At 40.9% G+C, this 27,937-nt stretch overlaps 1 protein-coding gene across 1 annotated transcript in view; it reads right to left on the reverse strand.

Annotated features, from left to right (window-relative positions):
• Positions 1–27,937, reverse strand: part of ofcc1 (orofacial cleft 1 candidate 1) — an 83,543-nt gene that overhangs the window by 48,629 nt on the left and 6,977 nt on the right. The window contains exons 3-17 of the mRNA XM_051410848.1: positions 27,706–27,772; positions 27,151–27,330; positions 23,825–23,929; positions 23,090–23,173; positions 20,552–20,776; positions 20,128–20,225; positions 18,648–18,734; positions 18,230–18,306; positions 16,838–16,964; positions 15,003–15,065; positions 12,164–12,406; positions 8,820–8,968; positions 8,491–8,605; positions 7,376–7,697; positions 1,198–1,289 (exon numbers count right to left, since the gene is read on the reverse strand). Of these exons, the coding sequence (XP_051266808.1) occupies positions 1,198–1,289; positions 7,376–7,697; positions 8,491–8,605; positions 8,820–8,968; positions 12,164–12,406; positions 15,003–15,065; positions 16,838–16,964; positions 18,230–18,306; positions 18,648–18,734; positions 20,128–20,225; positions 20,552–20,776; positions 23,090–23,173; positions 23,825–23,929; positions 27,151–27,330; positions 27,706–27,772 (2,034 nt within the window). The remainder of the gene's footprint in view (positions 1–1,197; positions 1,290–7,375; positions 7,698–8,490; positions 8,606–8,819; positions 8,969–12,163; positions 12,407–15,002; positions 15,066–16,837; positions 16,965–18,229; positions 18,307–18,647; positions 18,735–20,127; positions 20,226–20,551; positions 20,777–23,089; positions 23,174–23,824; positions 23,930–27,150; positions 27,331–27,705; positions 27,773–27,937) is intronic.

A 27,937-nucleotide genomic window follows, 5' to 3' on the forward strand; every position in this document is an offset into this window, starting at 1 on the left:
TTTCATCTTTTCCTCTCCTCCATCTTACTCCCTCTCTCTTCCTTTTTCTCCCTCTGAGATAAACTAGGCCCTGGAAGTAGTAAATGGGCAGGGCCCCATAAAAGCTCCATCCGTTTTCATAGGGCAATCTTTGCCAAAGCAAGCTTGGATTCCAGAGTGATGATCACAATAAAAAGGTGGAAAGGAGCGGGAAAGAAAGCAGAGAGAAAAAATGCAGGAGATATATAAACCGCAATGTTCTCCGGTGTCTCCCCACAATAAATTTAATGCAATACCTTAAGAGCGGATTCCGTATATAGCAGGATTCCTGCCCTGTGGGCAAAGTGGTCGCCTGGAGAAAATTCATTTTAATTAGGCCTGCACTGCAGGTTGAAGGGTTGAAATCTGATCCCTAGCGCTCCCAGGCTGGGGCAGGTTGGAGATCACTCCACTTAATCATTAGACAACTGGGTTCCACACCACGACATTTGACAGAGTTAGCAAGGTTTTAAAGATAGGGCCAAGAGGAGAAGAAAAAAAACATGGTCTACAGAGGCTGCAGAGAAATAAAACCTCATATCAACAAACTCATTTATTTAACAGGTCATCACTGATTAATGGTGGTCTGAAGAGCCTCTTGTACATCAGCAGAAGGAGGTTAGTAAGAATAAAGACTTGGAGGGATGGAAGAGAGAGGTAGGAGGGGAGGATGTGTATACGTGTGTGACAGATGGAGGCTTGTTCATAGGCTTCTAACTACCTCAACAATAACATCACAACAACAAAAGGCCGCAGCGGAGGCACAATGGCAGGGGCGGACCGGGAGACAGCAATGCCAGATCAGCACACAGAGTAATTTTGCAATTACCACTTCAAAGTATGGCAGGTAACATGCAGGCTTTGATTAATTTAGCTTAAGTCCTCTGTAGCACAGGAAGAGGCGTGTTTAGAGCGGCTTGGAGAAAAAAAAGGGAGGCCTGGCTGGCTTTGCTGATTTCACAGAATTTGAGCTGCTTTGGCTTGTCAAGCAGATCAAAACTGGCTTTGAAGGCTGAAAAATACCTGTTAGTGTGAAATGTATTTTGACAAATCTCAGATAATAAGCCGGGGAGGTGTGTGCAGGGGCGCAGAGAGGGGCGGGAAGGGAAGGGGAAGGGGAAAGCGGTGAGGGTGCTCATTTCAAGGGTGGGAAGAGTTTCCCTTAAATCACAGTGTTACCTTGTAGTGAATCCCACCCTCTGCTTTCTCCCTGCATGGATCACTCTTCTCTCCCGTGTTTCCAGAAATGGCTCCCGAGGATGGATTCTTCCCTGCAACCCAAAAAAGAGAAGTAATGTGCGCAATGTGAGTGTGAAAAAGAAAGAAAGGTTCATGTTTGTTTTCTTTTGCAAACCACATCTGGCAATCATAGTGAGGATCAAGGGTGGCTGAGTAATATTTATATTACACAATCCAAATGATTATGAGTTGTTAAAAGGACTGATGAACTATAAAAGCAATAATGGAAATTGAGGAATAAATACATTATAAATATTTTAATGCTAAAAACTAAAAGGTTTCATGTGTAAAATGATTTTTAAATTGAGGTAAAATGCTAGGTTTGTAATGACACTTAGATAAGAAAAATACCTTAAAATAAATATGTTGTTTGCAGTGTACCAAGGAATCAAATAAAATACTTCTGCATTTCTGAACACACTGCAAGTATTGCTTTTGTCTTGTTTTTCTACTCCTAGGCAGGTAGTGAAGATGTTTTGCTATACTATCTGGAGACTTGCAAAAGAAACAAAGGCTGGTTTTACTCTGTACAGAGAGAAGTAGGAGTGTTAACTTATGGAGATCCCACTGCACAGTCATCTCTGTCTCCCACAATCTCAGAGCTGAACCTTCCCAGCCTCAACGCTCTAATGTATGCAATTAGAAAAGATGAAAAATCAAAAAAGAAATTAAGTTTGGTTGTAATACATTTTCCCATTCTTCTCTTCTTTGGAAAATTACTTTTGAAGTATTTTTCATCCTAACCCTCTTTTTTTCCTTTTCTCTCTCTATCTGTCTCACTCTTTTTTTTTTTTGCTGTAATTTAAATGGTAAGCCGCCAGATGTGTGTCTCATGCTTGAAGAGTCGGAGATCTGCATTATTTAGCATATTAACATTCACAGAATTTAAAAAAGGGTTCCTGCATTGCCTGGAGGTTGTAATTAAGTAAACCTTAGCTTGATACATGTAAAAATCTCACTATGTGAAACTTTTTTCCCCCCGTGGAACCAGTCACATCTATATAATACATATGGAAACCTCTACGATGATATAATTTTTCCCTTGCTGCAGGATTAAATATATCAGTAATAATAACTTAAATATAGGCAACACATCAGGAATCCGTCTGACAGCTAAAATGTCTTTAAATGGCAAGAAGAGTCTGCTCACTGCTATTTTGAAGGAAGTCTGAAATTTCATCCTGACACAGATGTAGTTTTTAATTACCACTGCTTTGCTGGTAAGCATTTGGAGAGCCTACAGTTACAAGGTAATAATTGTATTTGTTCTGTGCGAAGGATAAAATAATTTAATGACATTACATAACTGTATACTCAATTTTGTGTTCACCAATTATCTTTTGTACATGGTGTGAACATATCTTAATGCCTGGACTTGAGGAAAATGTATTTTTACACACTCCAAATGTAGAAAGTCCATTAAAAAATTAAATAAAATTACTGCCATGATAAAATGTAAAGAATGGAAAAGTACTTAGAAAGTGTGGGGAGATGGAGCGCATCAAGAGGCACAAAGTCACAAGAGACCCTTTTTTGTCAAATACACAAAATATCTATTTGGTCAGTATCTCAGTTTTTCACCCACAAAGAAAATACAATCCGCATGTCTAAGGTCTAAAACATCCAAATTCAACTATTTGTCATTAAAATCGCAGTTCATTGTTTTAATAGTTTATTTCTAATATTCCAAGTAGACGTACACTTGACCAAGTATTACATTACAGCAAGGTGTGTGTGTGTGTGTTACTGTGCACACAGAGCAAGCCAGCCCATGGCCAGCTGCTTTTACACACACACATACACACACACACAAGGACACACACGGACATCTCAACCTCTATTAGCAAACAACATCAGCAACCATGGACTCACAGACTTGGACCACCATGGCACCTTTCTTAGACTGCGTAACCACACACAAACACACACACACACACACACACACACACACACACACACACACTCTCTCATTACACCAGGCCCCACTTGCTAATGCGCAGTAGCCGTGGAACCAGAATGAGCGCAGAGGCAGCATCGGCAGCTTCGACATCATCGACAGCTTCGACAGCTAAGGGCTACGTCTGTGAACTCAGAGCGCTGGAGCTGCCACAACTCCAGCCTCTCCGGGCACTCAAGGCCAACAACAAACTCCTTGTTATCCCCCTGTGCGCTCTGAGCTGTGTTAAGACCAGCTCACACACACACACACACACACACACACACACATACTCATCCAGTGCATACGCTGTATTGACGCACCCACACACAGAAAGGCATATAAGCAAAGATATTAATATGTAGACACTTGCATACATGTACAAACATTTTCCAGGGTAGAAATACAAATGAGTGTACCTCACAACGGCATAATTCAACACACCTCTTTTCTCTCTTGCTTACACACAAAAACAGGCCAAGGAAAGAGAAAAGCCTGAGGGCCGTAACACTGTCGAGACCCCATCGCTGTGTTACCGGTGAGATGCAACCAGGCTGAGATGGCGGATCTTGCTCACCTAGGCCCCCTAATTGCCTGATGACTGGTCCAAAGTTACAGAGGGATCAAAGGTGAGTGACTCACGGATTACCCCTGAGTCCATGTCGGGATTTGTGTTAAGGTTGCAATGATACTGTGAGGATTTGGTGTCGCTTCACACAAGAGTTTATTTTCTTGCAATCCACTTTAATGACAATAACAGATATCCAGTGAATGCTAATATGTAGATATGTGTGTTTTGTTTAAGGACTTTTTCCCTGTTACTGGTGAAGTGTGTAGCTCTTGAAAATTAAATCTGTGTTTGTCATGTTCACTGAAACGCACATAGGCTAAAACTGCCTTATCACACAAAAACTATGGATTTTCAGTGCGTTTTGGAGGCAAGACAGTGTCACCTTTGGGTGTATTTGTCCCATATGCTCTGTTTTTGTCCCCCCACGCGCACTCCTCTAGGCTTGTTTACCACACCCACTGTGAGGGTTTACATGTGTATCTCTGCAAACAAGCTTCAAAGGTTGAATCCATCCATTTGGAATCCGGACATTGTTGAATTAATCGGAGGGATGCAGAGTGGGACTGATTGAGAGGGTATGATGTAACATTGTGGTTTGAAACTCTGATGACTGGGACCGGCCTGGAGGGGAGCACATCCTGAAAGTGCAGGGCAGCGCTCCAAAGAAGACATTAGATGAGGAATCCTCGAAATCACCATAGGGGCTCAAGGGGATGGATGTTACGACGCATTTGTAAAAAAAAAAAAAAAAAAAAATGAAGAGAAATGAAGAAGTGATACAGTTATGGCAGAATCATCTGCGTGCTCACAGTGATTCACTAAAGGCGATCATGAAACAAGACACTAATCTAATTAGTCATTTGGGTTCAAACAAACCCAATGTAACTGGATCATTCAGTTAATGTGAAAGGTCACTTAACCCAGTGCGCCTCTAGCTAATCTCTACGTTAAAAAGCCCCTCACTCCATTATGCTTGGACAAGTCAACTGAGGTAAATTAGAATTATTATCAACCAATAGCAAGTGAATGTGAAGCACAAAACACCCATACCCACACAACAGCACTTTGAGTATAATCTTCAGATTTTTCGATCAAAACTTGTCAGAGTTACTATCTTGGATTGGGATGTCAGGTTTTGTTCTGTAATAGACACCTCACCACACACTGTGATTTTTCTACAGGGATTAATTAACTTAAGGCCTCAGGAATACAAACTTCTTGTCTCACTGTCAAGCTCTGCTGTGTGTACGTTATCGCAGTGACAAGAGGTCTCCGTATACTTGTCCTGATTCTGAGACAAATGGGTAATGAGGAAAATCCTGGCGTCACATGCGCAGAGAAAGCGATCTCCACACAGCACACATCAGAAACAGAGAGGCATGAACTGGGAAGGAAATGTCTGAGACCCCCAGACTTGACAGAGGACTGAGGAACAGGGGATAATTTGTTCTTCTTCTCTGTGCTGAATTGGATATCCATTTTTGGCTAGGTTAAAGTTGTCCATCCAATCGCTTCCTTCAACCTTGACGTAATCTCCCCCATCTGAATGCCATAATTCACTCCAGAGGTAATGCAAAATGAACGGATCTGTATGCAAATGAGGCGCAAACGTCAGGTTGGCTTAGGAAACAGTGTGGATGAGGTGATGTGCAGGACACCTTTTGATCCGCTATTTCACTTACGGATCGGGTTCACTTCCCAAGCAACCTCTTCACCTGGCTGCGAGAGTGTGTGTGCCAGACTAAGCAGCCGGGTGTGTTGAAGAGACCTGGTACCTTTTACCTTGCCTGGCAGAACATAAATCTCCCATAGTGAGTGCTTCCCTCCCTCCTTCCCTCTCTCTCTCTCTCTCTCTCTCTCTCTCTCTCTCTCTCTGGAAAGGCAGTCAGTTCGTTGGGGACACTTCCCTTGTGGGCGTTAGGATCTCTGTGGGGGGTCACAGGTCAGTCGGCGGAGGAAGCGACAAGCTGTGAAATGTAAAAGACCAATTTCTTCCACATGTTTCAGTGCTGGGAGAACACTGCCAAGCTGTCAGCCGGCATCACGTTTAAAATGGGCCAGGGTGCTACCCAGCAGACCTGTCACAACTCATTTGTAATTAAAAAGCCTGTGTGATGTTTAAAGCAGAGCACCCCAGAAACTTTTGAGGACTGTTAAATAAAGATGAGCTGTGCGTGCAAAAAAAAAGAAAAGGAAAAAAAGGGGGATGTATTAATAACAAAGAAGCTAGCCAGTTGCCTTTGTAGTAGATCAATACCAAATGAGCCTGTATTTGATTCCTGGCTATAGCCAGGATGTTGGATGACTTGAGACTAGGTTACAAAAAAGAATAGTATGTTTTTAAAATGAGAAAGTGGATTCTTATTACTATTAACAGAAGTCATTAGCCACCTCAAGATGTGGTTTCAACTCTGATGGACACAGTTCTACCTATTCAGGATCATATTGGAGCTTATCACAGCTCGCACTGAAAGAAAAGCAAAGGAGCACCAGTCCATCACAGGACTAAAACATGGAAACATAATCATATTCACACCTGGGAATGTAAGTCTCAAATCAACCTGACCTGCTAGTCTTCAGACTGTAGGAGGAAACCAGATCACCCGAAGGAAAATCGTGCAAATGCGGGGGGAACATGCAAGCTCCACACAGAAAAGAGCCTTCTTTCTGTGAAGCAACACTAACCACTGAGTCACTATGCAGTCGCTGCAGTAGTTCATTTGCTATCTAAAATCATTTCATTCTGTTTCCCAGTGCCACTGGAAAAAAGTGATACAAAACAAAGGAAATCAGATTATATTTGAAACTTGAGTATTTTCATAGATAATGGGACAGATAACGACTCCAAGACGGTAATCAGAAATGTGTGATGGATAGTTTAACGGCGGAAACAGAACTCTATTTGAAATTATTACTCAACAATTTCAATTTTTAGAATGTAACACAATGCATCGTCACATTAAGCACAACCACATTGTGCCAGAGCCAGAACACCTTTATGTAATGGCAAGGTAATACAACTATTTGTGTGGGCGAAGTCAAAATGCTTTGTGTATTTTAGCTTGGTTGGGTACTGAATAGATTAAATAGCAGTCATGTGAATGTAAATGTGCCACCACAGCCTATTTACTAAAAAAAAACTGCCTTACTAATAGCTTTAAAACATAACATATAAAAATTCAAACTTAAAATCTACATTTAATAAATAAAATATTCAAAATGCTGTCAATTTATTAGTTTATATAATGGTTTTCATGTCATCATACCAAAGAGGGTTTGTTTACTTATTTAAGTTGTGGTAATTTTAAAAAGCTTTATCTGAATTTGTTACAAGTGCTGTGCTTACTGCTCAAACATTTGCCTGAACTAACATCAGTGCTACAGTGTATCTGTTGAATTTTTGCATATAATCTAACTGAGAAAACATTGTTTATTTGTCTGTCAAGCTTGGCCCACTGTCTCTACCCAACCCTACCCTCAAGCACATTCACCTCAGTGGAGAACTGTTGTAAGTGAGGCCTGCCATTCTTCTTATCCCAGTGCTTGTGACATTAGGGTGACATTTTCTCCCCACTGTGGCATAGTCGGGGGTTTTAACATTAGACCCCTACCTGGCAGAGATGAGGAAGAGCAAGCAGAATCAGCTGACAGGTGGAGAGGAGACCCCCGGTGAGAATGTACCACAGCGGGCTCTCCTGCTCTGCTGCTGGGACTCGCATGCCGCTGCTTTTGGGGGTAGAACTGGGACTGGGGATGAATCGGCTGAGGACGGAGCTGGGCCTGTGATTGGGGCTGGGGCTGGAGAGGCAGTTGGCCTTGGGCTTGTTCAATATGGACCTCAGGTTGAGGCATGACAGGGGGGTTAGGTGGGAGTAACGGCAGGGTGATGCAGCACTCGGACCCCCCAGATGTTCTGGAAGGGAGCCTCTTTACCTGAAACACCACAAACAAGAGAGTGAGAGAGGTCTACATATGGGTTGAGTGAACATTAATATAACCTCGTCATGTTAATGTCATCAGCAGTTATGGTAATATCATTCCATTGCATCACCAGTGTTTGTGGGAAAACAGCATGTGTGTAATTAAACTACAGGTGTTAGTGATCAAACTGCAGACATAGCCAACTATTAGTATTTGTCATCGTGTGCTATGATGGCATAAAATAATTTAATTAAGACTAGTATGAATATTGTATGTCCTATCATGCTGTACATTTGCAAAGATGCACACAAATATGAAATCAAAGCAATGATAATGCAGTAATGATAATGCAGTAATGATAATGCAGTAATAAAAACAACATGTCACAGTCGAAGGGACAAATAAAGAGACAAACCCAAGACAGAGAGCTTTGTTCTGGCTTTTAATTCAATTAAGATGTTTACTAATCTAATCAATGCATCAGCTCAAATGCATCCGGAATTGCTGGGTAAAGATGTGGTTCTTGTTTGCTCTCTGGGGCCAATTTCCAATTGCTCTACAAAAGCTTTTTATCATAGAAAATCCAACCCCCCATCTACCCAGATCCACTATCCTGCCTCCCAAATAATGTGTGAGGGAAAAGATGCATGTACACACACACGCACACATATACACGATTATACACAATCATATGGTTTAACTACAACTCATACCTGCCCACAATTATGAATATAACATGTAAAAAAATACAATGAGATTAGATGAGAATCTTCAAAGAAGCATGCACACACACACAAACACACACCTGGAAGTACAGGTTGCACAGCCAGTGGTCTAGATCAGAGGAGATGAGGGCTTCAATTTTTTTAAACTGGTCCAGTTGTGTGTTCGGCTCCCCCCTGAGTAGAGGGGTCTTGAACCTGGGTCAATGACACATAGCCAGTAATAGTCACACTCCGCTCAACATATTGGACAACTTTTTGGCATTCAATCTGAAGGTTTATTCTAATTTCATGTCACTCCATGTGATGATTTTGCTGGGAATCATAGTAGTGTATTGATCTAAAATATATACTGTTCAAAATACAAACTCTTTTAGGTCCAACAGTAATCTTTGATCTGCCTTTGACACACCTGCCGTGGACATGACTGAGGTCTGGGCCACTAACAGGAAATGCCCCCCAGGCCAGCACAGAGCTGATGTGGCTGCTGTGTCCTGGTAGTGCGATCAGTTGGAATACCATGACCATGGAGGGGACAACCTCACAGGCTGCAGGTAGGATCTGCAGAAATAAAGGAAAAATATAGTTTCAGGTGAATATTCCTGCAGACCCGTACACTTACACACACATATACAGACAGACTTTCTCACAGTCACAACGGCAAAGACAAACAGACACAGAGGTTAACAAAGGACAGGAGCCCCTAGGCAGCCACTAAATGTGCATCCTAGACTTGAATCCTCTTTTACCTTATTTCCATGTTCTTTTTAGAGCCTACTTAACTGCCATTCTTGTCCGTCCAACTCAGCAAATTGCCAAAAAGGAGATTTTGTAATGATAAAGACTGTTGGCACCTAACGCAGGGTGGAGGGGAAGTCGAGAGTCGTTGTAGTCTATGAGCTGACAGTTACTGAATTCTACGATGCAGGGAGGCCACCATCAATCAAACTAATGACATTAAGGGTGTCTTGCACAAAGCAAAAAGTGTTAGTGGTTAGCAGTTGATGGCAAACACATACATTCTTATTTATCCAGAGAACGGTGGGTTTGCTTAAAAAATGAACTGACAGTGAGGTGTGTGCCACTTCATCCATCACCGGGTGGAAATATTTTATTCCTTTATTAGTTGTAATGGAAAACGCAGGGGACTTGTTTTAACACATAAATCATGTGTATCCCTCCTACCCCACCCCCTCCTATCTGCTTTTGGTATGCACCTGTGAAATGATGGGTAGTAGTGTCTGACTCAGGACACAAATTTATGGCATAATATCACGGATTATGGATATTGAGGATATTTCATATTATTCATTTACTGTAAGAAATATGACCTGCATAAATAGTAATTTTGTGCATGTGCGAGTGCATATGTGTGAGGTGCTTGTATGTAGACATGTGCGCTTGTTGGCATGTATGTGTATGTGGGAAGTGTTGAGGTTTGAATGTGCTTCAGAGGTTTTCTCAGTTCCTCTGTTTGCTGGAGGAGCTACTTATACCATTCAAAATATCTTCTTTAATTCAAAACACACTGATCTCACTTTTAACAAAAGAGTGCATGTGTCCACACAAGAAGTATATAGCAACTATTATTCTGCAAGATGACTCCTTGGTTCTTCCTCAACGACCAACGCGTAGGACAAACGAATAAAAAGGGGGAAAAAACAAGAGCAAATTCATGTCTCTCCATACAGACTTCCTGGGATCTTTCATCTTTCTTCTCTTTCCTTCTTTATTCATTCATTCTTCTTCCCCCTTTAATATTAAAATGTGAAATTGTATGCCTCTTCCCGATTTCAAAAACTGCACAAAGACTCTGAGCCTGACTCCTCTCAAGTGCTCCCACTTGCCAGCATATCCAAGACATCTCTGACTGAACTGCACTGTTTCTATCTAAATCCAAACCCAGACACACAAAACAAAGGGTGAATGAAAAAATAGGGAGAGAGAGGGAGGAAAGGAAAGGAAAATAAGCTCCTGGCTTCCCCTTACCATCACTAATTCCTCATTTCCTCTTAGAAGGCACTGCAAGCACTCCTGAAATCGCACGCTATAGTGTGGGCAAGGGGAGAGAGAGAAAACATCCAAGCCAATCCTGATAGTCTCAGACAAATCTGATCAGCGCTTCCACCACTATCAATGAGGACAACAACAACAGGTTTGTCTATAAAGCACAGCCGAGTGTTTGGCGGGGAAAGGAGGGAAGTAAGAGTGACATGAGGCATTTAACATGCCGTTCTTAAACCTTTTTTTACCTCTGAATCAGATCCCAGGTCCACATTCAGTTCATGCCAGCTTTTACCCAATCCTTTATGTTTGATGGGAGCTGGAAACAATATTATCAGGATGCTCTAGTTCAGTAAATACGCCCACCAGCACATTGACAGTGTCCACATGTGCAAAATACTCCAGCTAAGGCCTTTAGAGTTGCCATCAGAACACTGAAGAAGCCCTTTCTGAGCCTGTACAAAACTCTATGGGATCAGGAGGGACACTGGATTTAGTGGCTTCTGTTTTAAGGTTTCTCTTGTGAATCTTTTGTACTGTGCACACATCATCAATGAATAAACATAAACAAAGATTTCTAATCCACTGGTCAATATGGACCATCCAAAACAAGTATGTGGGTTTTTTAAGATTAGTACAGCTCCTATAGAAGATGTTTTCCCTCATATCAAGAGGTTTAGGAAAGTGGCTGTGAAATGTGCATAGATTTCATCTAATGTAATCTACTGTGTTGTTTCATGAAGAGGACCAAATGTGAAAACATGTTTATTCTTTTATTATGGATTGGAAATGGAGGTTGGGATTCTTAATACTCTTCAGAAATATTACATTTCAGTCAATTCTGCCTAACTTTTCTATTTCTTTCTTTATCCCCCCGATCCAGCCCCACGTTGTTACAGATGCTCAAAGACATGCAGAAAAGACACTTAATTTTTCACTGCATTTGTACTTCTTTTTCATTCCAATAAAACATTACTTCCTTATATAAATGAATAATTGATCTTGGGTTTGATTTACATGCATGGATTAAATGTCATGTTTGAAAAGTTGTTGTTTTATTCATATGGAGATCCCCCAGAGGATAACCTAGAGGCTGTGTGTGGCATATTTTCATATGCCGTCTTTTACAGCAATATAACTTCTCATAACCATTTCAATCTAGAAACTGCTCCGTCTTCACTGCAACTGATGAAACCATGGAAAACAGAAAGAGGAATTTGGAAATACTGTAGCAAAAACAAAAACTAAACATGCAGTGTGGTTGGTTCTGTCATATTAGCACAGCATGTTTTATTGTTTGCTTTTATCTAAGAGGACTGTTTGTTTTTAAAATCACATTTTTATAAAATTTTTCCATTGAATTTCACATCAAAGGCTTTGTCCATGTCATTGGAAGTGAACATGTTTTAATCCAGGGTCCCTCAGTGTCAAAATTGCTTTCAGATATAAGATGTTTCATATTTATTCCAAAAAAAGAAATATTCAAAGCAGCTTCCCAGGCATCATATGTAATTAAATAAAATTGCACAGTCACAAATAACAACCCGATTGTGTCCTTTCCTTGTTGAATAAAAACATATTAGTGTCAGTACAGGAAAGCATCATGTCACTGGTACCTGCAAATAAACTGCAAACCAAATATTTAGTACAGTACCATATTTTTTATATTTTTTAACATTATCCTAACCACACATGTTTTAGCATGTACAATTATTTTTGCATTTAACCAACATCTCATCAAAAAATCCTCACCATGAACAGGCTCTGGTTAATGTGCAGGTCAGTGTCATAGAAGCGACCCCGATGCTCAATTGGCTCAGTGGACACCACCCATTGTTGCTGCTCTTTCTTGCTGCACCAGGCCAAAGCTGGACCCCCTAGACGGCTGTGAAGGGCAACACTGACAGTGTAGAGGCCCCTTGGTAGCTTGTCTCTGGTGGCTTTTAGGCAACAGACACACACCTCCACAGGCTGGGGAGTTGTGCTCTGGGTCACCTAGAACACACAAAATGCAGAGCATGAGATTTGATTGCAATATTTTGTCGGTTCTGTATTATCTCTAACTCAGAAAGAAATGCACAGATAATTAATAGATAATCCTGAACCCCTTGCCAGTGTCTTTCTGTGTTACTCAGCCTGTAGTGGACAGCTTGACTTGACTTGTCATAGCACTGTCAACCTCTAAAGAATTAACTTTCACTTAGAAAATTTGATGGCATTATTCCCTCTTTTAGTGGTATTTTTTAAGTTGCAGGTAGGTTGTTTGTTGAACAAGGAGAGTGTTTTTATCCAACTGCAGTCAAGCAGCATTATATGTAAGGCATGCCCAGTACAGCTGCAGGCTTCCATCTACTGATCTCCATTCAACCATTTAGGGGTTAAGTGCCTTGCTCAAGGGCGCATCAGCATTCCTTGTAATCAAATTTGAGAGTAATATTTATTACATTGGCCACATTGCCCATTCAGATAAAGGTTTCGGAACGCCAACCTTCTGGTAGTGAGCTCATCCCACTAACCTTCAGGCTACATCAGCCCACTTGTTTATTTTCGTGTTTGTTTTGGTGACATGTGCCTCTTTTTGGGGCTTAGGATGAGTAATAGGGTAAGCTGGCTAGACAGTTAAGTTTTTTATTTAAACATAATCAGAGAACAATATAAATACATATTCAGTCTTTTGTCCCCTGTGGCATCTGTTGAACAACACTGAATAAAAAGTCAATCTGGCTTAAACAGAGCCCCTTTGGTCTTTATCACCATTTATATGTTTTTAAACTTCACTAACAATGTTGGTTTGTCTATTACTTGACCGATGGACATTTTGTCCATCCATTTCTTCATCTAGGACCAGCCCAGCATCTCAAAGGCTACTGGGCACATTGCCATTCAATTTTGTGAGGACATTAATGGTCCACAGAATATGATTCCTGATATTTTTGATGATCCCTTCACCTTAATTATAGTAATATCATCAGACCAAACGTTCCACTTGTGTACGACAAATATAAAATCCTATCCCAAACAATCTTTTCCTGCCCTATCCTATCATTTACCCTCCTGTTCTATAAAGTACAGCTTGAGAGATAGACAGGAAAGGACGTGCAAGAGACAGAATGAAATGCAGCAAAGGGCCACAGGTCAGATTCAGAACCATGGTCTATGCAGCAAGGACACATGGGGCATCAGCTCTACCAGTGAGCTACCAGGGCTCCCTGTATCCTATCCTGTCCTATCCTATGCTATCCTATCCAGTATTATCCCATCCTATCCTAACTCATCCTATCCCTATTCTATGCTATCCTATCCAAGCTTATCCCATACTATCTTTGCTATCTTATCGTATCCTATCTAATCCTATCATATCCTATCCAACCATATCCTATGCTATCCTCTCCTGTCCTGGTCTATCCTATCTTGTCTTATCCTATTCTATCCTATGGTATCCCATCCTATCCTATCCAATCTTATCCCATCCAATCCTATGCTATCCTGTCCAATCATATCCTATTCTATCCTATCCCATCCTATCCTATGCTATCCTATCCTGTCCTGGTCTATCCTATCCTATCCTATCCTATCCTATCCTATCCTATCCTATCCTAACCTAGTGTATCCTATCCCATCCTATCCTATGTTCTCCTATCCTGTCCTGGTCTATCATATATCCTATCCTATCCCATCCTAGTCTATCCTATCCTGTCCTATCCTATTCTGTCCTATCCAATGCTATCCCATCATATCCTAACATAGCCTATTCCATCCCAGCCCATCCTATCCTATGCTATTCTATCATGTTCTATCCTATTCTATGCTATCCAATCTTATCCCATCCTATCCTATCCCATCTCATCCCATCCAATTCTATCCTATCCCATCCTTTCCTATCCCATCCTATCCTATCCTATCATATCCTATGCTATTGTATCGTATTCTATCCTATTCTCTCCTATCCCATGGTATTCCATCCTATCCTAACATATCCTATTCGATCCTATACCATCCTATTCAATCCTTTCCCAACCTATCCTATCACATCCCATCCTATCCCATCCAATCCTATCATGTCCCTTCCATTTCATAAGTGCATGCATTTATTTCTCTCTGATTATCTAAGTTGCATCTCTTAATGCCCATTCATTTAATGTATTTGAATTTACACTGCGTTGACCAACTCCCTCGGGCAAATTTTGAGTATCTGGTAATTAAAGCCCCCAATTCCAATCAATGACATCGTAGCACTCAAGGGCTACATGCGCTCACACACACACACACACACACACACACACACACACACACACTCGTACGCTGTATTTGTTTTACAGTATACGGTGCAATAAGTGTTGTCACCAAACAAGCTGAGGCTGTTCCTAGCCTTTTCACAGGCACCCACCACACACACATTCACCTACCAGTGGCTGGCGAAGCCCATTGCTCTGCCAGCCTCTGAGGGGGGAAGGTGTGTGCTGAGCCCTGCAGTAATGCCCCTCAATCTCCCCACTGTGAGCATCTTTGCATACCAAAACAACAAAAACAATTTAGGCAGAAGTGAAATTAGTATAATTGGTGGCAAAGCGGTTTAGCCCACACGTCTCACATTTGGGAGGAGGTGATGGAGGCCTCCAAACCCCCACACTGGAAGGAGATGTATGCACGCAGACTGGAAAGGAAGAGGAGGAGGAGGAAAAAAGGAGAAAAAAGAAGCAAAGAAATATAAAACAATAATGTCACACCGGTGTCCAATTTGCACTATGTGTGTCTTTAAAGGGTATTGTTATTATCTGGCCCACATGGTTGCACAGGCGTCATAAGAAACAGTCAAGACAGCAAGGAGAAGGTAAAAGGTGAAGTGAGCCAATTTTCCATATCAGAGGTGGTTTGTTTGCCCCGAGCCTGAGTTGTGCCTAAAGTGCCATAACATTACAGCACTCCTACAGATGAGATCAAAGGCTCTAGCAAGGGATCCTCCGTGGTTTTGCTGGCAAGCGGCCGTCCTTTCGCTGAAATATCTTTTCAGGGCTTTCCACACATTGACTGATCACACAAAATGCACTCTTAATAGAGACAGGAAATGCCACATACAAAAACTTCCTTTCTTTCTAAGTATGGGCTAATATTCAGAGATTAAGCTTTCTCGTTAATTATTTTCATTTTAATTAGTAAATCTTAATTAACAATGAACATTTACCCTTAAAATTTTTTGGCTTCGGAATGAAGGAGGGGGGTGAAGAAAGGAGAGAATAAATATGACAATCTTTTTGGGACCTCCGGGCAGGATTACTGATGCAGGCTGCCTTAGTTATTAAACACGTTCTAAATTAAATGCCTCCATGAATTTTGCACAGAAATATATTTTCATAGTTTTGCATGCCAAATGTGACATTTTATATTTCAGATTCATCTCGCTGCAGTAATTTTAGGGAAATGTCATATAAACAAAGATTTTGTCATTTACCAAAGGAAATTACTATGCGTGGCAGGTTTGGCCATTGCTTTCTCTCTCTCTCTTTCTCTCTTTCCCTCTCCCTCTTTTGCCCCCTATTCTGCCTGTGCCGGTTGTTTCAAGTCAGCAAGCCATAAAAAATCTTTATCTCAGTGAAACACAGCAATTTGGGAGATAATCGAATGGTGACTGGGGGGCACAAACGCCAGTCTGAGGAATTATACCACAATCTCCCCTGCATTTACAACCTTCCTCAAAGCCAGTTGTCACCCTGGAAGGAAAGCCCCCGACTGAAGATTCATTACATCTTTAAGCCAGCACGGTGGCATGGCAGCCTCATCCCCAGATGCAACACAACAGCACACTCCTCCCACAGCTGGTGATGCTACCGCTAAAGCTGCAGCTTCCTTCTCTCTTTCCCACTTGGTTCTCTTTTCTCTCCTCTCCCTCTGTTCCCCTTTTTCATCTCCAAAGATTCCTTCTCCCTCCTACTTAGACTCCTAAAACCACAGACAACATCCACACAAAGCAGGAGAAAAACATCTTTATATACGGAATAAAAATAATGTGGCTGCATAGTTTGCATTCAGCGTATGGAAGCCTTTTTCTCAGCGCTATATAGTGCCTGTGTGTGAATGTGTGTGCCTTTGTGTAGGCATGTGCACATACAGTCCCCTTTGGTGTAATGAAAGGAGTGAAGGAATTTGGAAAACTAGAAAATAAGGGATATGATTTTTCCCATTCTCTAACAGGTCGCATTCATCACAGGATTTCACATAATTACATCATTTGACTGTTTTTTAACAAACAACCTTCCCTCTTTTTTTTTTTTTTTTTTTTTTTTGGATGATTTGTAAACACTTCCGGATCAATACCTCCCCCCTGTGAAATAACCTTTTAGACATTACGAGGTATGTCACTTCCTGTTTGTGTGCTTCCTACAAATGTGTGTCGCTCAGTCCCCAGTCACAGCGGCTGACAGATCTTACCTGCCACAGGGGCTGTGATGCTGAAGAGGAGGATTCTGGGAGCTCTGTCATCTGGCCGTATTTGGCCACTGCTTCGTCTTGGCCTTCCCCCAGCGCTCTGAGTGACGGGCTTTCAGTGGTTCTGCTGCTACACGCACAAACACACACACACACACACACAGACGTATACAACAACTCACACAAACATAAGAAGCTAACCCTGTTAACAGCCACCTGCATTGTGGACTCTCTGTTGTTCCACTCTGTAGCCAACAGCAGCTCAATCTAATAACACCACAACAAAACACTTTCCACTGGGTCCCTCTCTCTCTCTCTCTCTCTCTCTCTCTCTCTCTCTCTCTCTCTCCATCTCTCTCTCTCTGCCTTTCTCGGCCTTTCAATCTTATCAGTGGTAATGTAATAAGCGGTTGCTTCGCTCTGTCTCCTCGCCACCTCTCTTAATTCCTCAAAATAAAGCAATATCACAGGGGCCCTGGCCTGCCTGTGACTGGGGATAAGATGCTTGTAAAAGGAAGGATAATTCAGCAAATAAATGCTCGGCATCAAAGGCAGGCACTGGGTCTTTCTTTCCTTTCTCTCCCTCTCTCCCTCCTCTCTGTTCGCCTATCAAAAGTATTACATGTGCTTTCATCAGTTCACAACAAGGCACAATGTGCTTCCTAATGCAATTACTCGACCTCCATTAAATCAGAAACAGTGGAAACAAATGAATTACACATTTGTTACAAAAACCACAAGTCAGCTCTGCGTCTCTTCTCTTTATTTTTTTTTCTTTCATAGGCGTAGGGAGAGAAAAAGTGAAATCATTTCTCATTAAATTTCAGGCAGATGTAGCCCTAGGTGATGCATAGAAAGTCTCCCATGTCTAATAGCCACCCACCATTGATATCAGAAGGAATTTACAGGGTTCAAGGCTGTCGAGAGGAGGTCATCTCGCTAAACTCCGAACCACATTCATCTGACAGAGCTGGTGTCCGACTACCACCCACCCATAAAACAACCAAACAAGAGAAGATACTGATGTGTACAGTAGTTTCTTGATTTTATCATGTCAGCCAGCATGGTAGTCCATAATTACTAAAAACTTAAACATGCTAAGCTGACTGCCTGTGGGGCTCTCGTACCAGATTTGATGTGTGATCTCTGACTAAAGTGGATGGACTAAGAATTGATGTGCCTCCAAGCCCAATGACATGGACAGATTTCTGTGCCCTCCAGCCATACTACCCACAATGCAATGCCCGTCGACGGGAGAAGCCATGCAGAGGACACATGAATTACATGCCTTCTCGAATGTCAGTGGGAATACAAATGCCTTTCATACAATTAATGATTACAGTCATGTGACATCAATTTTACAAACTGTAGAAATATGAAATGGGCTAGACTTACCACTCAAGCAGCGTGTTCAGCCTGGGTTGTGGTGCCTCTCTCACTGTCTCGTCACAGTGTCTTTGTGAATGAGGCTCCTTTGAAATGTTAAAGTGGATGTGTTAACAAACATTGTTAATGTGTTAGCCATCACTAACATTATCATCTAATGGACAGCTTAATTTAAAACTCATCACAGATATTATTAATTTCTTCGACTGGATGTAATGAAACATTTCTGGAGATAAGCATTTGAATGTGGCAGGTTTATGTTATGGATGAATTAAATAAGAAAGAGCATGCTTGGATGAATGTGTTGAACAGCATACAGTCCCAAAGTGAATGTCCTGTAACTAAAAAAACAACACACCCTTCATACAGTATATATATATATATATATATATATATATATATATATATATAGTATATGGGCCTTTACCTTAACATTCCCAGTGAAGAAGGCCATTAGTCTCTTCTTTCTCTTTGCCCACTCACTCCTCTTCAGTGGTCCCTTCTGAGCCGCTTGCTGAAAATACGTGTAAATACACATGCACACTTTCTTTGGATGCAGCTTTATGAAACAGTGCAGTGCACCATAATGGCAGAATTAAGCACAAGGAGCAACTGTAATGCAATCTGCAGGCAATCGATACTGAGCCAGGCCCTAAAGACATGTAGCGTTTGATGAGTATTTCTGCCGGTTTTACATTCAGTCAGCACATTCACACTCCCCATTCAAACGCATTGACACTGCTAAGTGACAGCGTCTCGCCCTGTAGAGGCTTTGTACAGCAGAATAGAGAAAGAAGAAAAACACTATTATTTTTAAAATAGATGTGAAATCTCTGGTGGATAATGTGCTTTCAATGGGAGGTGGGTGTGGAAACAGCAGGAGAGCGCATACATATTATGGCAGAATAAGATAACACTGATCCCAATACTGATACAGTACACAGTAGATGCCACTGATTATCCAGTAAGAGAGGATGAGTCAACTGTTGCTGTGGCTTCCAAGTGATACTGAGACATTGTTGAACCATTTTTTCCCAATTACGTTGACTTTCTATTCATATAATTTGATACTCCTACTCTCTTTTCAAGCGAGATTAAAACTAAAAATACAGTGGATAGAAGTTCTGCATTCTGTTTACATATGCATTAATGTTTGGGTTTCTTTACAATCTAGATTTGCCAACACAATGGAAACCCCATATTCTCCCATTTCCTTTCTGACTGATGGAATACAAACACTTGTTTTGAAAGAGTCTTCAGATCTTAATGCTAGTTCACAATATCCCTACTCCCCAGTTGGAAAATAAAATGTAGTCACGCTCTATTTTTCCTGAAAGGACTATAAGACGAGTAAAGAACCAAGCAAATTCAGCTACTGTCAGAAACAAATATGCATAATAATGCACAACAAAGTTCAAAGACAGAAAAAAAATGTCTCTACAAATAAATTAATTGTGTGAGGATATCATATGTAGCATAGATTATATCACTGAAATCCATGCAGTTATTCAGAGCTGAGGATGAATGAGTTATCTAACCTTGAATGCATGTTCTACAAAAAGCAATTTCACATGAGTGCATTCAGCTGAGATTCAAACCATCTGCACTGAAAATGAAATGCAGAACTTTTATAAAGGTAACAGTGGGGAAAAAAGGTTGGGGACAAAAAGTGGAGCAGAAAAGCAAATCTGCAAAGAAAGAGAAAGGAAATTAGTAAGCCGAGTATGTAAGACACACACATACGTATACACACGAGCATGTGAATAGACAAAACAGTTAAATGTACACACACACACACACACTCTATGTCCATTAGCCAAAGCCACTGATACACAACATAATGGACATGGCTGATGTGCTGGTGAATATGGGATGATGACACAGATATTCCTCTTTGTAGCCCTGACCTGCTGCAGTGAAAGGCTGCCAAGCGTGATCATGTCAGGCCGCACACGCTCCCTAAGCTGCTGGGTGTAGTGGGGGATCACCTCCTTAGCTCTCGCCACTGCAAGAAAATATACATTGACATCAATAGCCTTATAATATTTATCAAAAATCAAATATGACTGCAGAATTATGCATAATTCTTTGTGTGTGTCCCATCATGTCAATCCACCAATAAAATCGGTTGGCATAAAATACTGTCCAGAGACAAAAGATTTAACAAATTAGTCCTGGAATGATTCCTCGCTAGCTTTAATGATTCATTTTATATCAAGTATGTTCAAAGAAAACACATTTTACACAATCATACTATGACTGTGCTAGTGCTATATTATACTAACTTCAAATAAGAAATCAAGCACATAACAAATAAAAGCATAGCATTACTTTTTACAGTGCTCTCTCTGCCCATTACCATCCTCCCTGCTTCGAGTCCAGCCTCTCCTCCCAGCCCAGCACTAGCCCCAGCCTGGGTTTTGGCAATGGTATGGGCCTGGGAGGGCCTGGAGCCCGAGGCATCACCACCACCATGGAGCAGCAGTCGCCGCTGAAGCACCGGATCACCCGCCTTCACCTCCAACACCTCCTCATCCCTGGAGGCTAGCAGCGTACCTGGAGAGTTACGCATCAGTGGGCATGCACAGACACACACACACACACACACACACACACACACACACACACACACACAAGCATACACATACTGATGGATGTGCATACTTACCACATCCAGAAACAGACACACACTCACCGAGATGAGTTTGTATACACAGACATTTATACAAGTGGACAATGATGTACTCTAAGAGAGTAACTCACACAAATACAATGTGAGCATTCACAAAACCACAGTATCATTCACACCTATTCCTCACATCCTGATCTTGACATATTCATATTAAGGTGGAACCTTAGTTATACATGAACAGGAAGGACCAAATTAGCCTGCTTTGCTATTAAAAAAATAAATATATTTTGGCTAATATGCTTGCAGTCAAGAAAAGGAAATATCTCGTAACATTCATCCGAAATCCTTTTAAAATGAAATAATCAACAGGAGTTTTTTAAGTTAAGAACAGATGTAGAATAGGGAACATGAAGTTGAACTGAGCTGTTTCTATGCAAGGAATCAAAGGAAGATGTATCATCTGTTATCTTTAAGGTGTTTTAAGAGGATGTGGCTTTATGCTAATTTCGAGTTCTAATGTTTTCACTAACCAACCTCCACAACAAATTGTGAACAAGCCCATGTATTGAAAGAAAGTTTTCTTCTGCACGATACGTGAACTACTTTCTTGTTTCTGGTACTGAAAGCATAGCATCAGCATTTACAGTAGCTAACCTGCTTGCTGTGTGTCTTTTCAGTCTTGCTGCACCGCCTCATTGGTAGAAAGCATAAGGTATTCTGTGTATTCAACGTGTGCAGTCCAAAATGTGTAACAGCCAAAGCTGTTATCACTGCCTAATGCTTTTCACATTGAAGCTGATATCAATGCCTAACGCCTCACAGAGAACTAGAATGAATAGAATGCCAGTTCTGTCTTTCATCTGCAAGCCAAAGCAATAGAATTTATCGAGATAAAAAGGAGGAACTGAAGATCTTAGACAGACAGAAAGGATTTCTGCCGGATTTTTTTTTCTGAAAAAATGTCTACAGCACTGGCCACTGTCCATTTCATTAATACTTTGTCTTATTCATGCTCTTCCTCGTGAATGTGGCGCTTTGTGGCAGGCTGTAAAAGCAAAAACAAAAGCCTGAGAAGCAGTCACAAAATGTCAAGATCAGTACTGCAGCTGCAAAGAGGACTTGCGGCCTACACCGGTGGGAGGCATCCATACAACAGCAGGTGATTGTCTTAAAGTCTATTGTAGCTTGGTGAAGTGCTTACTGGCAGTTGCAGCATTGGACTCCAACAGTACAGAAGTAAGAGCTCTCTCTCTCTTCCTCCCTCTCTTTCCTTCCCTGTGTCTCAGCCTATTGCATGGAGGAACTGTTAATCCAAGATCCTCTTTACTTTTTCTGCAGGATTTCATGAACATTCCAAGACAATGGATGGGGCTGCTAATCTCGGTGGTACAGCTAAATCCAAGACAATGGCAAATAATACAAGCCGGCTAAATTCTACCGTGTTGAAGCGGGCCTAAACCCATCACTTGTGCTCTGGAATTACAAGGGAGATGTGCGTCATGTCAACAGGATCTGGTGCGACTGTCTTCACCCAGAACAATGCTAAGCTTAAACCACCTCAATGTTGCCTGGTTGGCTACATATTTAAATGAAACTGAGCTAATGAGAAAAGGCACGCCTACTATGAGACAATGGCTGTGCTTGGAAAGCACTGACTACTAGTGAGGGTCTGTTTCTAGTCTTATTCTTTGTTTTATGTTAGTGCTGCTTTCAGTGTAAGTGATAAATGTAGCATCGTCTTTTTGTCTGGGTTCTTTATGTTTTCACTGTCTTGAGCTTTTCCTTAAGATACTGTCCCTAAAGACAGCACTGCTCCAATCATTTACAATCACTGTTTCAAATGGTAACTTTGGTAATTTGGTTTCATGGTGATAAAATACAATTTTTTATCAATATATTACCGTGTAAATTAAAAGACACGAAACAGTGTGAAAACAGAATTAATACACTATTGTAACAACATCAACCAGTGACCAGATTTAGAAAAATGTTGCTTCAAACAAGATACATTATCACACATGATCTTGGCAGGAAAATACAATCAGGACATGTCAAGTGATTAGTCATCACAAGGGATTAAACTATTGAACAGGAAATGTAATTAATTGTAAAATAAAGCAATTGTTTTAAACTAAAGTTATAAAAAAAACATATCTTTGCTATTTGGATTAGGTCCAAACAACCAACTGCTTATAAATAACCAATATACAGGAGCATACTAATATGGGGATACATACCAGGTATATTTATGAAGCTATCGTCCTCATCCAGCAATGCAGCCATTCTTTGATACAGTCTGTTTTCATCAGCATTCAATATTGCTACAAGTCAAAACAATTATAAAATGAGTACACCCACATAGGTGCTGGAAAATTACATGCATACATGCATTTGTGTGCTCAAAATTACTTTCTACTTATCAGACAAGTCAATCTAAACCACATCTTAACATGCAAACCGAAGATATTAGCCGTGGCTGGAGAGGGGTGAAAATCAAGTGTATGCAGAGGGGTAATGAAATAGAAGCATTAACATGCCTGTTAGCCAGCCTGTCATCATGTGATGAGATTTGGTTTGGCGAATCCTTTGATATTACACGGCAGTGATATCCAAAAGATACAGGTGAAATGGCTTCTCCATTAATAGCCATGTTTCATTATAACATGCATATTACTTGGCTCCCAAGAGCTCGCTTTTAATAGGCCTACTTTAGGAGGGGGCTGCAAACTATTGATATGGCTCTGCGTGTGTCATTTGACAGGGGAAAGAAAAAGCCATGGTGAAATGAAAACTGACCAATGATACGCGACCTTCGTCAATGACAGCGAGTTGGGAAGCCAATCTAGTGATGCCATCACTTGGTGTATTTACATAGACTGTCCTGTCGTCACAAATGGCGGCCTGCTACCGGTGATCTCTCTCACCTCACTTTAATGAACCGGGGAGAACTATTATGACAGAGAATGGCATACTTAATTCCAGCTCATCTTCAGCGCTGACCCCAGCCATCCTGCAATGCCTTGGGTCTGTCTGCTCTGCCGACAACGGGTCAAAGTAATTTTGGGCACGTTTATTTCCTGTGGAAAGAGCCAAAGACGAGAGAATGAGAGAAAGAGGGGTTGGGAGTTGGTGGGGATGGGAAGAGGGGAGTTGTACAGGTTCAGGTTAGTGGTTATTAGAAGCACATGAAGCGAAATGTTAATTTTGAAACCCACACTGTCGAAGGGCAGGGGCAGCGGCTGCTACCAGATAAGGCAGAGCCAAGATGAGACAGGAGTACAGAGGCAGAAAGAGAGAAGTGGGAAAGAGACTGCTGGGTTTCTCAGTGCACCTCTCCACGGCCTGCGGTGCTCTGGGGCCTAATTAGCATGCCGCAAAAGGTCACGGCAGGCAATCTCTTAAATACGACTGCCATATGTTTGCCGTGTTCAAAAGGAACTAATGAGAAAGTCTACAAGCTCAAAAGTACCTGGAATTTCAAAGACAATACCTTCTAAATACTCCGAGGTCAGCGGCCTAGAGGACCGGGCAAGTTTGGAGGAGCAGATCCAAAGGAAAATAACCTGAGCCCATGTCTCATTGACTTCTTATTAGCAATCACTGACCTATGGGTATCAAGTCTGCTCCACAGACTTTATGGGAATCCAATGGCTCCGGGGTCTTTCTATTAAGGGTACACCCCACCAAGCAGCTTTCTTAACCCCAAATCATTCTCATTACAGGCCTTGAATATTTCCCTCCAATCTAAATTGCTTTACTTGTATTTCTCAGGTTGTGGGGCAAAAAAATGCGCGGTGCATTAAATCATGTTATATATTCCACACAAGGATTGCTTTTATAGAAGTCTGAGGGTATCGGCGCTTGGACGCATAAAAATGTGAGTAAGTGTGTTTGCATAGGAGCACCACTGGCTCACTAGGCCACAACCCAAAAAAGCTCAGTGGGATTCTTTCGGACTCCTATGAAATATCTCCACGAGGTTTTCACACTCTGTCCTTACTCTAAGTTAAACAGTCAGACTGAAATACTTATTAAACGAAGAGCAGCCGTATGACTCCTCAACGGTGCCATAAACTGACTGTGAAATTCTCATGTTAAATCCCTCTGCATCATTAACAGAGAGTTTGAACAATTTCTCTGCAAATAGCTCTGAGGTTATGAAACCCTTTTTTCAAACACACATTTGCATAATGGTAGCAGCTTCGTGGATCGCCTTTTGAATCATATCTGTGATTTACCTAAATAGTCTGGCTGTCCTCCAGTTCGTCTCTCTAATGAAAATTTCAATTCTCTGTTCTTACATGCACAATATCAATAACTAGCACTTCTTTCCAGCCAGAGTTCATGTTAACAGAGAATGAGAGATAATGAAAGATTTTGGTTAAGGCCAAATAGAAGTGTCACAAACATAGAACAATCTGCCTTTGTGATCTTCCAATAAAGGCACACAAGTCATTGAACTGTTATGCATATTCAAACTCACTAATGAAAAAGTGTTGGCTTATTTTGTTCTAGTGATTTATAGTTTGTTTCTATAAATCCTTTACTCAGTGAAATTACCACACAGAAATGAAATTATAAACCTATAAAACACATAGCATGTGATATCCCTTTGAGAATTGCATGTGTTTAGCGGTGTCCGTTCACACAGCCCTGTTTATAGCAAAACCTATTCATATATATTACATTTTTCTGAGTGCTAATATTATAAGCTAGAAGTTCATTTTGTATGCTTTAAGGGTATGGCAAGTGGGCTAATTTGTATTTCCAATGAATAAAACAAACAAGAAGAGATAAGATTTCCTAGTTTCTAATCATCAAAATGCCAATACATGTTTAAAAAATGTCTATCTTGGTATCTTGGTACACTAAGACGTAGTAAACAACTTTTTGAGAGCTAGGATTAGGGTTAGTTAGTCAGTATTTCTTCTTTACATTTGATTTTGTGACAGAACATAATGAATGGAGAGATTATTTAGATGTGTTAACCAATATGACATCATTATCTTTTACTTTAAATAAGCATATAGCAGTGAAAATAACAGTGTTGCACAAAAATTCAGTTTTTATTGTATTGTTGTATTGTTTTTATTTAAATTTCATGAACAAGTTTGAGTTTATTCTTTATTCTTGGTTTGATTTTCTGGTGGGTGGTAACAACTCTCTCCAATGCTAAAAACTTTTTTGCCATAATGTACTGGCTTTTTTTATAACGTTTTTTATGCAGAAATGTACTACGAAAAAGGTCACTTTTCTCATGTGTGAAGATGAAATTTGAGCAATAAAATTTCAAATAAATGACTGAAACTGAAAAAAAGGTCCCATTGTCCAATTCCAGCATTACTCTCAGTTTAATATGCCTCCCAAAACAGAGGGAACCTCATGCTATCAGTCTTGGGTCTCGGAAGTGATCAAGAGAGAAAAAGAGACTTTGACTGTTATATCTGCTCTTTAACCATACCTATACACTGGGCAACATGTTTTAATCGCTTTCACCACTAAAATAAATGGGATATACGGGTGAAAAACTAAACAAAACAGAAAGAAAGATGCTGACAGTTCAGTCAATGAAAATGTTTTACATTTAGCATTAGTCTCATGTATCATATATGTTTATGGTCTGACTTTCTAAGCTAATGAAATTTTTTTTTGCCCATATGCTGGCAAGTTCCACACACTGTGGTAAAGTGTAATCCTACCTCTTGTGCATACAACATCATGATAATAATTGCTAATAATTACTAGCCATGCACAGAAAAAGCAAAATGAACCACATTAAATCAAGAATCTAACATGTGACTCATCCCTGAGAAAACTGGCACGCTCACAACCTTGAACACATCCTAATTTACCATCCCATTCCTCAAGAGTTCTCCCTGACATACTGAATTATAAGGGGGCATATTCGTATGCCTGATTGGCCTTAAGCCGTGTTTCGGGGGCGTTGTGAGTACACCACACAGACAGCGGATCGGCTTGGTAGCGTAGTACCGTATGTAAATGCACTCTCCTATGACTCCAGCCCACCACAAGGCATGTAGCCGAGAGTGGGAGTCAAGGCTGATTGTGTCGAGGGTACTTCTAGATAGAGATAGAACACCCACTACTGTAGCGTTCTCCAGCGGAGGAAGAAGTTATACGAGGGTTGCTTGTTAGGACACGCTTGCTTTGGAATGCAGGGACCAAGGGCCCCCCGAATGGAGAGAGAGAGTGAAAGAAAGAGGGAGAGAGAGAAAGGTTAGATCAGGAACACATCTACTGTCAACAAATTTGAGGCTAATGAAGAATGAAGCTTCACCTCTTTCTTTGGCAGGGGCTTGCAGCTCCATTTTTTTTTGGTGAGCTGCAAGGGTGCTATCTGGCCTGTCACCTCGAATTTCTCTCCCCAGCCAAACCGGAGGAACGGAAAGCTCGGTGCTTCCTCCTCCATCGAAGGCTGGGTTTTCTATGCCTGCCAGAGCAGCTCTCTCCTCTCTCCCTGACAAAATAAGTAGAAACATAAATAAAAATACAAACACTGACATGAAGGGGCAATACAACAGTTAGGTCAAAGCTACTCATAAAAAAACAAAAGCATTTTTAATGACAACAATTTTTTTTCTATTGGTGATTTCTCTGCCCCAAAATGTTCAAGCGCATCCTCCTCGAATGACACTAAAACACAATTAGGTTAAAATTAAATCAGAATCTTGCAAAGGAGGAGAAAAAAAAGAGGAGAAGAAGAAATGATTAAAATAATTACAAATTGCGCCCTGACAAGCAAGAGCAAAATTTAGCCCAAAGCCATTTGTCTGTAATTAGTTAATTAATCCTTACACAAATTATGAGCAATAACTCATCAAGCAGGACTCACCCATCAGAAATTCAGCCGACTTGGATTTCTTCTGCTTAGGTTGCTGCAGAGCCTTCTGCTGTAACTTCTGGAGGGAAATTGTTAAATGAATAAATTAGCTGCAGAATGAAGATCATCATTTATGATCCGCAACTAACGCAGTATTTTAAATATGGGACGACACTAAAATGTCATTTAATTTACATCGCCGCTAAAGGGGTCAAGCACTAATTGAACAACAGGAGTGGAAAAG

Source organism: Dicentrarchus labrax, unplaced genomic scaffold (assembly GCF_905237075.1).
Source record: "Dicentrarchus labrax unplaced genomic scaffold, dlabrax2021, whole genome shotgun sequence".
Classification (NCBI taxonomy): domain Eukaryota; kingdom Metazoa; phylum Chordata; class Actinopteri; family Moronidae; genus Dicentrarchus; species Dicentrarchus labrax.